The sequence below is a fragment of the Argentina silus genome (assembly GCF_951799395.1).
Source record: "Argentina silus genome assembly, chromosome: 4".
Lineage (NCBI taxonomy): Eukaryota > Metazoa > Chordata > Actinopteri > Argentiniformes > Argentinidae > Argentina > Argentina silus.
The window spans coordinates 6,305,478-6,319,564 of NC_139658.1; the positions used below are offsets into that span (position 1 = coordinate 6,305,478).

Consider the following 14,087-nt stretch of genomic DNA (forward strand, 5'->3'; position numbering starts at 1 on the left):
CTCACAACACTAAACAGTTCACATAGGACTTGAGGGTGTCACAAACCTTTAAAATAATACAAGACGAGAGATCATCTAAAATGCACTTTTAATTCAAAAATATCATTATCACATTTCCTACTATGATCTTAGAGCATAGTTTCCCAAATCAGAATGAAATACAAACAATGTACAAAAGTGAAAACTTTGAAAAGTCTAAGAAAAGGGCTTGTATTTGGTCCATGATGAGTTGTTCCATGTGTCATTCATTGTGTTATCTTCTACGTGACGAGGAGTATCCATCTTTCCTTCCTCTTCCCCGCTCTCTCTCACGTTCTCTCTTACGCTCCCTTTCCCTCTCTCTATCCCTGTGACTGAGTTGTTTTTTTCGGTGGATGGGAGAGATGGAGCGAGACTGAGAAGAGACACTGCGACTGCGTCTGAAAGAGAGAGAGAGGTCAGTCTAAGAGAAGACTACAAATCTGTCTGTTTAAGGAATCCACAGACGGGCTGGGTGTCTCTGCTCTACCTGCGTCTAGGAGGGCTGATGGAATGCGTCTCTCTCCTTTCATCACTGCGACTGACCTTGGTCTTCCTGAAAGAGACAAAAAGGAGGAGAGAAGGACAATCAAAAAGAGCCACAGCAGCAACATTTAATCCCTTTATTTAGTCAGACCTTCTAAGATGCAAAGAACAACTAAACAACTGTTCAACAACCTTCAACTGAGAATTGCTGTCCATTTCATTGATTCATGTTGATGGCCAGAGCAAAAACAAACAAACACGGTAACTGATCAAACCCTAAAGAAAGGACATACCCATCCCCGTTCGTGAGTTTTCGGCACACATTTTTCAGGGCAACTTGAGAAAGAGGTGACTCTCGATTGGGCGGTGCTACAGCAGGTGATGCTAGGGAGAGAGAGAGAGAGAGAGAGAATGAAAAGTAGGACTTTAAGGGGACTTAGTAGAAAGAGATGCTTCAAAACTCAAAAGGATGCTACAGAGGCTGCAAGAGGATATGAGAACAATAGAGAAAAGAGAGCCGTAAAAAACAGGATGCAAAAGCAAGGGGCAGAGAAAGAAAAAAATATTTCTTTGAATAGAAAATGTATCTAATCAATTACATAGTGTGTGACACTTAAGACATACTAACTACAAGGGGAGTGGGAGTCAGAAACCTATGTCTAACCTGCTTTGGAGGCAGGCGAGAAGCTGGAGGGCGCATCTTGGGTCGGGGTTCCTACGGCCAGAAGTGACCCCCCTTTCAGCTTGGCTTTAGCAGTGACAGCGTCCAGTGCCAGACGACACTCGTCCACCTGCCGCAGGAGGCTGGAGAGAGAGACGGGCGGCAGGGAGTACAGCCTCAGGATCCGGCCACCGATCTCCCTAAGCTCTTCCTCTAACGCCCCAAACAGCAGGAACCACGGGGGCTGGTCCGGGAGAGGGATCTGCAGGGGAGAAAGGAGGAGTGTCACCCATGTCTGTGCAATGGAAACCTGTGGACTACTGCACATCAAACCTGAGTCAAACACTTGGAAGTACTGTTTGAGGTGCGCTTGAGAGTTTTGGGTCTACTCCATAGGTTTCATTGTACAGAGCAAACTACATCAAGAGCAGCTCAAGTATTTTACATTTACATTTAACCCAGGTTTGCTGTGCAGAGCGATGCCTGGCCCTATTATAATTTTTGTATAGTAAAATCCGTATTACATGCATAACTTCATTATGTCTGTTGGTGTATGTTAGAGAGTGTGTGCTTCTGTGAATGTTTTTGAATGACTGGTGCCAGTGTATACATACTGTACATTTGTATGGCGAGCAGAGGAATATGTACCTGTAGTGATCTAGAAGACAGGTAGATGCATGCACAGGCCACTGTCTCAGCACTGAACCTCAGAAACACATCTGTCCTCAGACTATCATTCATGTAGTTCCTGATAGACAGATATGATGGCATTGAGAAAAAGTCAATACATACAAAACGTCCTTTGTGTAAATCTAGAGACATTGAGCATGGCAAGAAAATACCCACCAAGCAGTCTGAACCAGCTTCGTATCCTTCTCACACTCAAGCACCTGAAGGTACATCACGATGATCTGTGACAGAGGAGGAACAGAAACCACTACAGTTAGTTGTAGCAATAAAAACCAGACGTTTCAAACTGACATGAGTAGAAAACTTGCTGAATCAGCCAATGCTGCAGAGATTGGGTTTATTTGATTCATCGTGTGAGGGGTGATACATTGACTTGCTCCAGTGAGTGTATGAAAGCCGGGGTAGTTGGGTGGCTCGCGCTTGCCTTGTGGGGGTGTTTGACGTGCACACAGAAGCCCAGCTCCTTTAGCACCCGCCTCTCTGCTTTGATCACCTGAGCCTTCTTACTGATGTAGCTGGCATCCAGAGGCATGGCGACCTGGGCCCTGAGAGAGACAAGAGACACAGAGGGTTAGGGGTTCACATGAGGCAGACAGAGTTAAGATGGTTGGGCTTGTTAGAGACAGAGAAATCCATTTGGAGAACCTACCTTCCCCTGCTGTGCTTGAGATGGTAGAACACATTAAGCACATCTCGTACCCTCCGTGGTTCCTCCTCGATCTTTGAGGCCAGGTGCACACATGCCATCGCAACCATCTGGAAGGGACGACCAGCAGGGAAAACAAGAGGGAGAAAAATGGGCATAAGTTGCAACAGAATGTAAAAATATCAACAAATAATTAAGGGCTGAATTTGAGTGTATTTAAGAGTACTTCTTAAGAATGTTGACAGTGGCACTGTGAATGGTAGAGCAGGACTTTTACCTCTGCACAGTGCCGGACAAATGACTTGCAATAGTAGAATCTCTGGAAGAGGATCTGACCCGTGGCCATGGCTACCTGGAGGAGGGAGAGTAATCCTATCATGATTAAACCATTGAATTGGCATGACAAAGTAATCCCTGTCTCATTGGTAAACAACTACTACCATATATACCTGTAAGGTTATGTTTATGTAATACAGATATCGCTGAACCTTTGGATGCCAACTGTATGTGGTTACAAAAATGGTTACAGAAATCCACATGGTTATTGGCCACCGATTTTGAATGAATTATGATCACAACCACGAACAGCTCTATTCGATTCTAGTCATTGTTTGATCCGCTACCTACCACAGAGCTAAGCCACTCAGATCAACTAGCTAATAATATACTGAATTTGGCTGTCTCTTAGAAGGTATGAATTTATGATATATTATGCCATGCATGTCTCCACACATGGTTCTCGACACAGTAGTACCAACCTGCGGGAGCTTTAGTAGTATCCCCGCGGCCTGTATCGTCTCACAGCCCCGCATCCGCAGCTGCTCTTCCGTGTCCGCGGAGAGTCCATGTTCACCAGACGGACTTTTCTCCAGTCGCTCCGGTGACAAAAGGCAGTTGTCTAAAGTTAGGGACACCCCAGAGTATATTCTATCTCCTATAAGAATTCCCTCCCCGGGAATTCTTAAGTCTCCAGCGGCCATCGCATTATCAACAATTGGTTGCATTATCAGGCAAGACCGAGGCTAAATCCAGGCCAGCCCGGGATACCATTGCTATCTCTGCGATTGGCTGAACTGTACATTGAGCCCGCCTTGTGCTGATTGTGATTGGATAATGTGGTCTTCAAAACCAATCAAAAAAATACTCTTCGAACCAATCATGGAAATGCCTTTCAAAAGTGTTCGATTTAGTTAATTGCAAGTCCCGGTGGCGCACAGCGTCGAGTAATTTGCGCTCATATTTTATGGTGTAAAGTAAAATGTACATTTATGCAGAGGGGCAAATAAAGACACACATTTTGCAATGATTAGAAATGTGTCTGTTCATTCCTTTTACATTCGAATACAAATGTTGCCAATTATCACGTAGGATGACATATGTAATGAAACTTGTTTGTAAATATTGTATTTTCCATAAAAAATAACATACATAAATCAGATTATCACGTCAATTGATCGATATGCCTTACAGCCTTCTGTGTGTTCGACGAACGCATTGCTTGAATTAACTTAATTAATTGAAAATATACTGTAATTAATTACACAATTGATTTACCACTCTAGTACACCAAACCAACTGTTTATTACTGTCGCACAAATACACATCAGTATAATATTGACAGTGAGCACATAGTTTACAACAACATATATTTTATTTAACCTTTATTTTAGCAGGGAACCCCATTGAGACCAAGGTCTCTTTTACAAGGGAGCCCTGCATACACACAGTTTACAATAATAATAAAACACAATAAAGAAAAACAAGCACATTTTTCAATAAAGAGATCCTTAATCAAAGCTTTAAACTGCCCTAGCGGCACCGGAGCAACCAATTGAAATGTTCTTCTGCAGATTGTTCCAGCAGTGAGGTACACCACAACTAAAAGCGGATTTTCCCGATTCGGTGGGTACGAGTTGGGTAATTGATGTTTTTTAATTTCTATAATGATGTAACCTGTGACTTTATGCAGTAAGGCTTTATACACAAAAGGGAATGTAATGCAAAGATCTACGGGACTTTAACAAGGTCCAGACAACTTTTTGATAAAAGTATGCAATGATGAGTATTAAAACTATCACCTGTGATAACGCGAAGGGCGCTATGGTAGATGGCATCCAAAGGTTTAAGAGTAGTGGCTGCTGCACATCGGTAGATTACATCAACATAATCAATCACTGGCATGAAGGTTGCCGCTGTCTGCTGTTCAGGGAAAGGCAAGATATATTCCTATATAAGCTTTTTAACAAGCTCCTCTGTATGTTTTCTGAAAGTCAAGTCTTTGTCAAACCAAATGCCCAGGTATTTATAAGCAGGGACACGCTCAATGGGGGCACCATATGATAATAAAAGGGACGTTAGTCCTATTTGTGTGATATTGTCACTGATTTATATATGAAACCAATACAACCAAACCAATCCATCAATGTTAAATTAGACCATGTGCTTAGTTCTTGCATTTTATTGTAAAAAGTCCAGTATTCCAAAGTAACTGTAGTAATCAATGATCTACATACTGTAGTAATACTGTAATAATCTGTGATAAACATATGGGCCACTAGATGGCATTATACACAAGCATGTTGACAGTAACCACCGACTTATGTGGTTAAGACTGTTGACTGTATTTGTGTGAGACTGAGAGGATGTGCACTTTGCAAGTAAATCGTTGAGCTCTTGTTCATGAATTGTTGAAGTCTCTTCAAATCAAATCAAATCAAATCAAATCATTTTATCAAAAACAATTAAAAAGTCAGTTTTATCATGTGCAATGATTATGCTCAGTCATTATGCTCATGAATAATACTCCACTGTCAGACCAAAATCATTATTATGGTTAATGCAAGAGAATAGATTTAGATAAATCTAATAAATAATCTATGAATTTTAAAATAGTTTATTTGATGTGGTTATGTTCCTTTTCTTTATCCAACCAACTCTTTTTACGTTATAGTCCACTTGATGTATTGCTGCAGGTTCCAGCTCAGGCTATGAAGGCTGAATGGTGTGCATACACACAAGTGGTTTGATGAGATGACAGGAAGTGCCTGATTCCATTATACCGGGGATGCATTAAAACACCAAGAGTTTCCCTACTTCAGCTCCCTGATTGCTGTACAGTCTCATCGACAGCCCCGGTGTACTGCCTCTAAAGGAGAGGGTAAGAGGGAGAGAAAAGGAGAAACAGAAAGTGGTCTATTACTAACTGCAAGTGTGCTCAACATGAATTAGCACCACACGAAGAAAGCAAACCTCATTAAATGTATAATTAATGTACATTGTAAGGGTTCAATAAATAGATCAGTCAGGGTTATTTAATAATGGAATGCAGGACTCTGTTAGGGATAACACAGGGATATAGTATAGCAAATAACCGAAGCAAATTATTATCATTAAGGTATGTTATGTCTGGTTTTTGTGGCATTTTTCTTTTTATACAATATATTCATTTTGTTCTGTCTATTTGAGGGTTGGTGGTCGTAATTGTGTTTGTTGTCTTGGTTGTTGCTGTTTTTATGTTTGTTTTTGCTTTCTCACACAAACATTAATTCTCATATAGTACTGATATTCACTCCGTGGTAGTAGGTCAGGGTGTGGGAGCAGAACTTCTCAGCGACCCAGATCTACTGCCGTCGGAGGTAACACATACTTATACAGGGGGGGAAGGGGTGTTTTGTGTTTGTTTAATCTATTGTATGTGGAAAAAATTGGAAATAAAAAATAAATGCAAATAAAAAACAATAAATTGGTCAGTTTAAATGTAAGGCTGTAAAACCTGTCTATGTCTGTGTAGTGCAGCATATCCCATCTCCTCGGGCTGATCTGTAGATGGGGGACACACACACTCGACTGCTGGGGGCCATGTGTGTTAGCTGTGTGGAGAAAGAACCAGGGGGCAGGTACAGGGAGGAGGATGCTGGGTTTGAGGGGTTCTGGCTCTCGTCCCCCTCCCAGCTCAACCAGTACCCCCGCAGCCCCTCCTCATGGGCCCGCCACTTGACCTGCACCGCATTACGCCCCACCATGGTCAACTGGAGGTCAGCCAGGGCAGGGAGCACTGGGACAGAGAGATTTCAGAGATTTTGTCTTTCATTAAAAGGACAATATCATTATTTGACACCAGAAAACAAAATATAGTTGAACAATGGCAAAAAATGCATGAGTACGCACGCACGCACGCACGCACGCACGCACGCACGCACGCACGCACGCACGCACGCACGCACACACAAACAACCTTACCCTCTTAGCCCAATCTTACCCTCTTGAGTGCAAGCCCTGACAGACATGGCCCTCTCCTTGCCACTCGAGTACAGGGCACTGACTGTGACCAGGTACTGAGTGTCAGGCTCTAGGCCAGTGAGCAAGGTGGAGTTCTGATGTCCATGTAGCGTCACAGTCTGGACAGTTCCTCTGGGGATAGCTCCATACTCAACCTTATACCTCCGAACCCTCTCAGGCTGCAGTGGACCCCAGCTCACACGCACTCTGTCAGGACCAGAGTCTGATACTGTGACAACTGCTGGGCTCAACACTTCTGAGATGAGCAAAGGCAAAGGAAGAGGGGAGGAAGATAAGAGATGACAGAAGATAAGAGATGACGATATAAATAGTAGTAAATATGTTTCTACATGTTGATTTTCAATAAGAACATTCACTGTTTTATCTCTGCTCTCTTATTTCTATGCAGTGGCTCAATAACTCAATACCCTTCCCACTCTAACACCTCTATTCCTCTCATTCTATTATGTATCCCTCCTCCTCTTCCCTATATTCTCCATCCCTCTCTCTCTCTCTCTGTCTCTCTCTCTCTCTCACCAGGCAGTGTAGTGAAGCTGACAGTGAGTGTGTTGAGGTAGTTCTGGTTGGACTCAGGGGTGATGGAGGCTGTGTATGTGGTGTCTGGCTGCAGGCTGCTCAGCTCCACCCAGCTGGAGTCCCCTGGGAGGGTGCGTCTGTGGTACTGTCCACCACTGGTGCTGCTGTCAGGCTGGGTGTCTCCTCCCATTATCCATTCTGAGTTGTAGCGGAGCTCGTAGAACCCAGAGTCGGCACTCAGGACAGGACGCCACTGCAGCACTGCATTATGAGAGGACACCTGCACCACCCACAGTCGCTCCGCACGGATCAGCTCTGAGAGAGATACAGAGAGAGAGAGAGAGAGAGGGGGGGGAGAGAGAGAGAGAGAGGGAGGGGGGGAGGGAGAGAGAGAGAGAGAGAGAGAGAGAGACAGAGACAGAGAGACAGAGAGAGATGCAACTTAACAGTGGGGTAGAGTCATCACACACTCTACACACTCTATCATCTGTGATTACACTGCTGTCTAAAAATACTCGAGTCTGACGCCTCTGTTCGGTACCTCACTAGCAGCACCATCTCACCTCTCTTGAAATGTTGTACTTCTGTTATGTGCTTATTTTATACAACCCTTTGGCATAAGTTGGGATGAAGGATGGTTCTTATCCTATCAAATATTTCCTATTGATCAATATTTCCTCAATATTACCACACTGTATTATATATATATATATATATATCTTTTAAAATATAATATATATATATTTTTCTCTTTCTTTCTCTCTCACACACACACACACACACACACACACACACACACACACACACACACACACACACACAAACACATTTACACACCAATGATGGCCTCCCTCAGGTCCTCTGTGATGATGTTGATGTCATCGATGTCCACAAAGTACAGGTGGGACTCAATGGGCGGGGTCACCACCCCCCGCAGCACCTGGTAGTTCCCATGTCCCATAGAGATGGCCAGCACGGATACTCCCTCTTTTCTCAGCTCTGCCATTGGTCCAGCCACAGAGCCGGGCTGCACTCCATCTGTTAGCCACACCAGAACCTTTGGGACCTCCGTCTCACCCCCAGCCCCAGCCCCTGTCCCTGGCCCAGCCTTGGCCAGCAGGCCCTGGGCCAGCTTCAGGGCAGCCTCTGTGTTGGTGTCCCCCTGGAGCTGCTTGGTGCTTAGCAGTGCCCTCTGCAGGTCTGTCTGGGTACTGTAGGTATCCAAGACAAACTCCAGGTGTGGTTCTGTGTCTACCTGCAGTAGAGCTACCCGCACCTGGCCCCGCCCCAGGGAAAAGGGGCGGAGCAGCTCAGACAGGAAGCTTTGCAGGCGTGTGAACTCATAGGATGACACACTTCCTGAGGAGTCCAACAGGAGCAGAATGTCCCCCTCACAACAGTTTAATACTGAAAGAGAGAAAGATACATTGTTTGCCATTGTTATTATCTGGTGTGGTTCTTTCCTTTCCTAATCTCACTGACTTCAATGAAAATATTAGCATGTACAATGATCATGCATGTGAACCATGACTGATTTAGACCAAAATTAGGGAGCAGAGCTATATAATACTGGATGAGAAAGGATATAGAGGGATAGAGAGACAGAAAGAGAAAGGAAGAAAGGAAGTGAGAGATAGGGATAAAAAAAGAGGATGCGAAAGAAAACTGGCACAGATAGAGAGAGGGAGGGGGTGGGGGGTGGAGGGGGGGGGGGTGGAGAGAAGAATGTGTGCCAGTCTGCTATCTTTTAAAATACCTACATATAGCATGGTAGACAGATCCGATAACATTCCGATCAAAATCCGACTTGATCGTCTAGAACTGTCTGAAAAATGAGACCTGGCTAGAATGGGGACACAATGCCCATACAGGCAGGATTCAAGTGACAGGTGTGAAAAGGCCACTTACTGTGGACATAGTAAGATAACTTTCAACACAGGGCATCCCTGTAAGATCACGATAGACTATGTAAAAGCACGATGTGCTAGCTTTCCACAGACAAGCATTGGTTCTGGAAGTGCTGCAGGCAATGGTCCTCTATGGGAGAAGGCAACTGCTGTGAAGAGTAAATTCCACATGGTTAAGTGTACACTTGAGTTCTATCGGTAGGGTATGCTGGGCATGTACATAGTTGAATCATGTCTAGCCTGAACCGTTTTGAAGATGTGACGCACATCAAATACAGGGAAAGGCTTCAAAAGCAGCCTACTTAGACCCCGTTTACACCTTGCATTTAAATGTGTCCTGTGATCGGATCACATATGATCCGTATGATAACAATCGGATTTGGCCAGCTCGCATGTCTGTCTACGGTAACTTAGTAGAACAATTTTTTTTTAACTGTTTCCTATAAGAGTAGGCTAAAAAGCTTAATATGTATTTTTAATGCATATGCAAGTTATCTATCAATTAGTCTATTCAAGTGTCAGGCAACTTCTGACACTATCTCAGCTGGTTGGGTTTAACATTTGACACTACAAACCACAATTCCTTTACAATTACTTGTAATGATCTACGAGTGTGGGAATTTCAACACATTCAGGCACAGCATAGACATTCACATAATATGAAGCAGTAGATTAGATTTTATGTCAAAGGTAACAAACTGGTTGACTGCACTCACTAGCCTTGACTACCATTGTGAGATTCCAACGCTCCAGCTGACCTAACAAATGCCTATGTTGTATAGGTTTGATATGCCTGTTGAAGGAACGGGGGCATTTTAAAGTGGTGTTTTAAAATGCTGTTTTTAAAAAAACAACAGCCAAGAACTGGTTTATTTGTGTTTGTTGGGGCACTGTGCAACAGCCAACCGCACATTGGGAAGCATCGCGACAAGGTTCTGCCCATAGAGTGAGTAGCATGGGCATGCTACAAAAATGTGCAGACGTGCAGGTAAAGCAAACCTGCTTTAAATCAGGTTTTTGAAACCTGCAGTCATGCAGGTAAAGCAAACCCTGCAAAATACAGGTTTATGGGTGTCTACCTACAGTATACGTGCTATTTGCAGCTTCCATTCATGAGGTTGCGTTGCGTGTGCAGAACAGCCTTGATCTGGGTGATGATCACATTATAATGGTCAGTGGACCTCACATCTCATTTCTCAAAAACAATTGAGCCCCATTTTCTCTTTAAACCATCTAGATACAAATACTGTTTCCAATGGAAATAGAGTCACTTCTACTAACCATCTACACAACACACGTGCAATTGGATATTCATGAACTTTAGGTCTGAGGGGTGGTACTCTTCCTGACAGCCATGTTACTAGTATGACGCAAAATAATAGGCTTGCCATACTGGTGACATGATGCTGTCAAAGCATCTGACACTTTGTGTAACTTACTACTGCAATTTACTGTAAAACAGCAGATATATCTCAGGCCTGTTATAACAGGCATATAACCCTTGCAGGAATGTTAAGCAATATAATGGGGATGAACTGACATGCTCTGCCATACTGCATGTGCTCACACACAATTTTTCTTTTTGTTGGACATCCTAATATACATATCATGCATCAGGGGAGAGGCGCGTCAGCCAGTGGCTGAAACAATGATTATAATAACTAACAGAGATAGAAGTGAGAGAGAGAGAGGGAGAAAGAGAGCAAGTGGTTAAAGAAGGCAGAGACAGAAGCTTCAATAAAAAAACATATCAGGATAAAAAATAAGCTTGAGAAGAGGATGGGGACTTTGAAAGTGTCAGAGTGTTAGCCATTTAGGGAGAAAAAGAGAGGGATAGGGAGAGAAAAAGGAAAAGGGATTAGTGTTGACACTTAAGACATAGAGATGTAGAGGAATGCAGCTCTGTAGTCGTCTCTGCATTCCAGACAGAGAAGTTGTGGGTCTGTGTGTAAGAAAGAGAGAGAGAGAGTGCAATGTGATAGGTAAGAAATATTGCATTCCCTCCATTCAAGTTAATTAAAGCTGCCAGAATTGAGGTTTGTTTCTACCTTTGACCTGAATCGTCAAATGGCTCTAAAACCTTTGCTGAACCACTAAGTCATAGATCCAAATATTTACTTTTAATTAGTTGGGCGACTACCATGTTACGTCTGAATATATTATTACAGCTATTTAACTCAAACTCTGCAACAAAATATTAGGCTACGATGTTTCCAGGCAAAACGTTGCCAAAGTCAGCATAGCAAATGTTTTCCTTGGCGATAGCAAGTCAATTGTTTATTGCCTTTCAACTATAATCCAAACAGCTCTCGAGTCTCTCACGCACACACACACACACACACACACACACACACACACACACACACACACACACACACACACACACACACACACACAGAAAAAAAAAGTAATTTTATGGACAGCGTCTACCTGTATGAAAAACAACATAAGTCTAAATGTCACTAGGCCTACTGTGCTTCTCGATGATCATATGGCAAAAATGGAAACATTCAGTTAGTACACATGTTTGGCGACATCTGTATGTAAACACGGGCATTTAATTAGTAATCTTGAGATGTTACTGATGTTAATTAGTATCCAAATTGTAAGCGCTCTATAACGTATCAAATCGCAGGAATTACGCACAGGCATCCTCCAGACCGTGACTCACCTGTGTTAGGTACTGCGATTTGCGTGTTGCACGGCCGCAGTAATATGCAGAGCAGTAAAAAGGCAAATCCAAGCCACTCCATCATACGACAGATCTCATCTATAAACTTTAACGAAAACAAACAAACAGTTAAACACCTGAACGGGATCTTCCCATGCCAGTGTCGATAGCATTGCAATTAAGTTATCTCTCCCTAACATTCCTCAGGGATCCATGGTCAAAGAATCCGTCCGACTTGAGGTACTGTGCTGTACTGCATGGATCTACAAGGCTGAGAAGTCACACAAACTGTACCTACGCACGCGCCACACGCACGCGTGCGTAGGTACTCGCGCGCGGGTAGGCTATACACACACAATCAATGGTTCCCTGTTAGTTCTTCAACGGCCCTTCACAACAACAAAAAGGGTTAGGTTTTACCAGTTTCATTGTTTACATTCTATCCACGTTCGGTTGGAGAGAACAACTTCTTTCAGACAAAGTTCAGGGACACCTGCTTCTTGCGCAATCACCGACGGCTCTGCCACAGTCCCGCGCATGGTGTAGTGTAGTATAGTGTATATATACCCCTTCTTCGTGAGATCAACTGATAGTGCTTTTTCTCTCGCATTTCCTTCTCAGCTACTGTTTCTCTCCCTCAAGAGACTTTTGATCGCCTCCTTCCCTTCTCTCTTTCCCTTTCTCCAGCCTCCTCCCCTCGCATGTCAGGATTTTCGGCGTCACTTTTGCTGGACTTCAGCCGAGTATCGGACCTTGTGCAAGGTGATGAACATCACGGTGATACTTGCACTGTTCTTATTTAAAACTGAAAACAGTACCGTCATTCCTCAGCCCCCTTGGGTGAGAGTTATGCATTTTACTAAGGACACAAGGTAGTGTCTGGGCATGTCCTGTGTATAGACAATGCACCAGGCCTTGAGTGGCAGCACAAACCATTAATTCAAATAATCAGTCAATTACCATTAATTACTGTAAATACTACAGCTGCTGCATATCAGAGAGGAGATATCTTCTGGGACCACATATGCTTAGTTGAAAAAAGTTACAGATGCATTTTGTGTGTGTGTGTGTGTGTGTGTGTGTCTGCGTGTGTATGTACTGTCTGTGTGTGTGTGTGTGTGTGTGTGTTTTGCCTTCCCTCAAACCTCATCTGCTCTATATTATCAGCTCATTGTCCTTGGAGGACAGTGAAAGTGCAAGTTTCATTTAAAGACAGGAAAGAAGGGAGAGCGCAGTCCCCTCTCACTTTCACTCATAGCGTGAGACTGGCTGTTACACAGTTATATTGAATTTAATATCACTTTCATTTTATCATTTTATGTGTGTTGTATAAATGCATGTTTATGTTTGTTTATGTTTGTGCTTACGCCCTTAATGTATGAGTATGCATGCACTCATTTCTATTCTTGCTGTGATGTCTCTATGAAGTGAGGTTAGAGAGTTCAGCCAGCAATCGATAGGTCGCTGGTTCAGTCCCCACCTCAGGATGGAGTCGGATGTGAGCTGGTGCTGGGGGGTTGCGCCAAAGTGCCTATCACTGCCTGCTTTATTTGTATTATTAACATAGCATTCCTGTATCCAAAGCTGTTGTACTATACTGGGTGAAACAACCTGAGCTAGATTGCAGAGCATGTACATAGTAGAGGAAGATATGCTGTTAAAAAGCCATTTTATTATTAACATGTTGATTAGGTCTCCTACTGCAAAGGAGTCGTGATTAACTTTCAGATTAACGTGCTGTCATCTTTGCTTTCTCCCCTGTCACCATGACAAACGAGTAGAGGATTAGTTTTTCATATAAGCTAAATTACACATGATGATTTGAAACAGTGTGACCTGTTTGACGATGAGCTTGAGGATTCAGAGGTAACACATTGAAGATTTTTGAGGCAGCACACATAGTGATATTGAAGCCATTTGTGTTGTTTCCTTTGGTGGTACCATTACAGTATAAAACAAAATCTGTATGAATTGATGTAATTTATTTTCTAAGAGGACACACTATAGCATCCTCATATTAAATGTCACTGACTTTGATGGAGCCCTGAAGGTAATTTCTGAACAAAATGTCCTTGTTAAATTGGAGAGAAATACCACATGCTCTAGTGAGCGCTTATGCCTAATCACTGGTTAGAGGCAATGGCTCTGAAAAGAGCATTGCCTAATGGAGGGATAATGGAAACTTCCTACTCC

General features: G+C 43.2%; 2 protein-coding genes across 2 annotated transcripts; both read right to left on the reverse strand.

Annotated features, from left to right (window-relative positions):
* Positions 1-71: 71 nt before the first annotated feature.
* Positions 72-3,536, reverse strand: LOC310803602 (cyclin-L1-like). Its single transcript, XM_083668448.1, has 10 exons — positions 3,260-3,536; positions 2,779-2,853; positions 2,505-2,611; positions 2,280-2,400; positions 2,012-2,076; positions 1,814-1,913; positions 1,169-1,427; positions 798-888; positions 509-574; positions 72-419 (listed from the first exon to the last, which is right to left on the reverse strand). Exons 1-10 carry the CDS (start codon positions 3,503-3,505, stop codon positions 254-256), a joined length of 1,296 nt encoding a protein of 431 aa, XP_083524574.1. The 5' UTR covers positions 3,506-3,536; the 3' UTR covers positions 72-253.
* Positions 3,537-4,062: 526 nt separating this feature from the next.
* On the reverse strand, positions 4,063-12,654 carry LOC310803601 (von Willebrand factor A domain-containing protein 1-like). The gene is made up of 7 exons (XM_083668447.1): positions 12,315-12,654; positions 11,895-12,000; positions 8,154-8,723; positions 7,317-7,631; positions 6,760-7,035; positions 6,274-6,555; positions 4,063-5,646 (listed from the first exon to the last, which is right to left on the reverse strand). The coding sequence occupies exons 1-6, from the start codon at positions 12,321-12,323 to the stop codon at positions 6,278-6,280; spliced, it is 1,554 nt and encodes a 517-aa protein (XP_083524573.1). The 5' UTR covers positions 12,324-12,654; the 3' UTR covers positions 4,063-5,646; positions 6,274-6,277.
* Between the last annotated feature and the right edge of the window lie 1,433 nt (positions 12,655-14,087).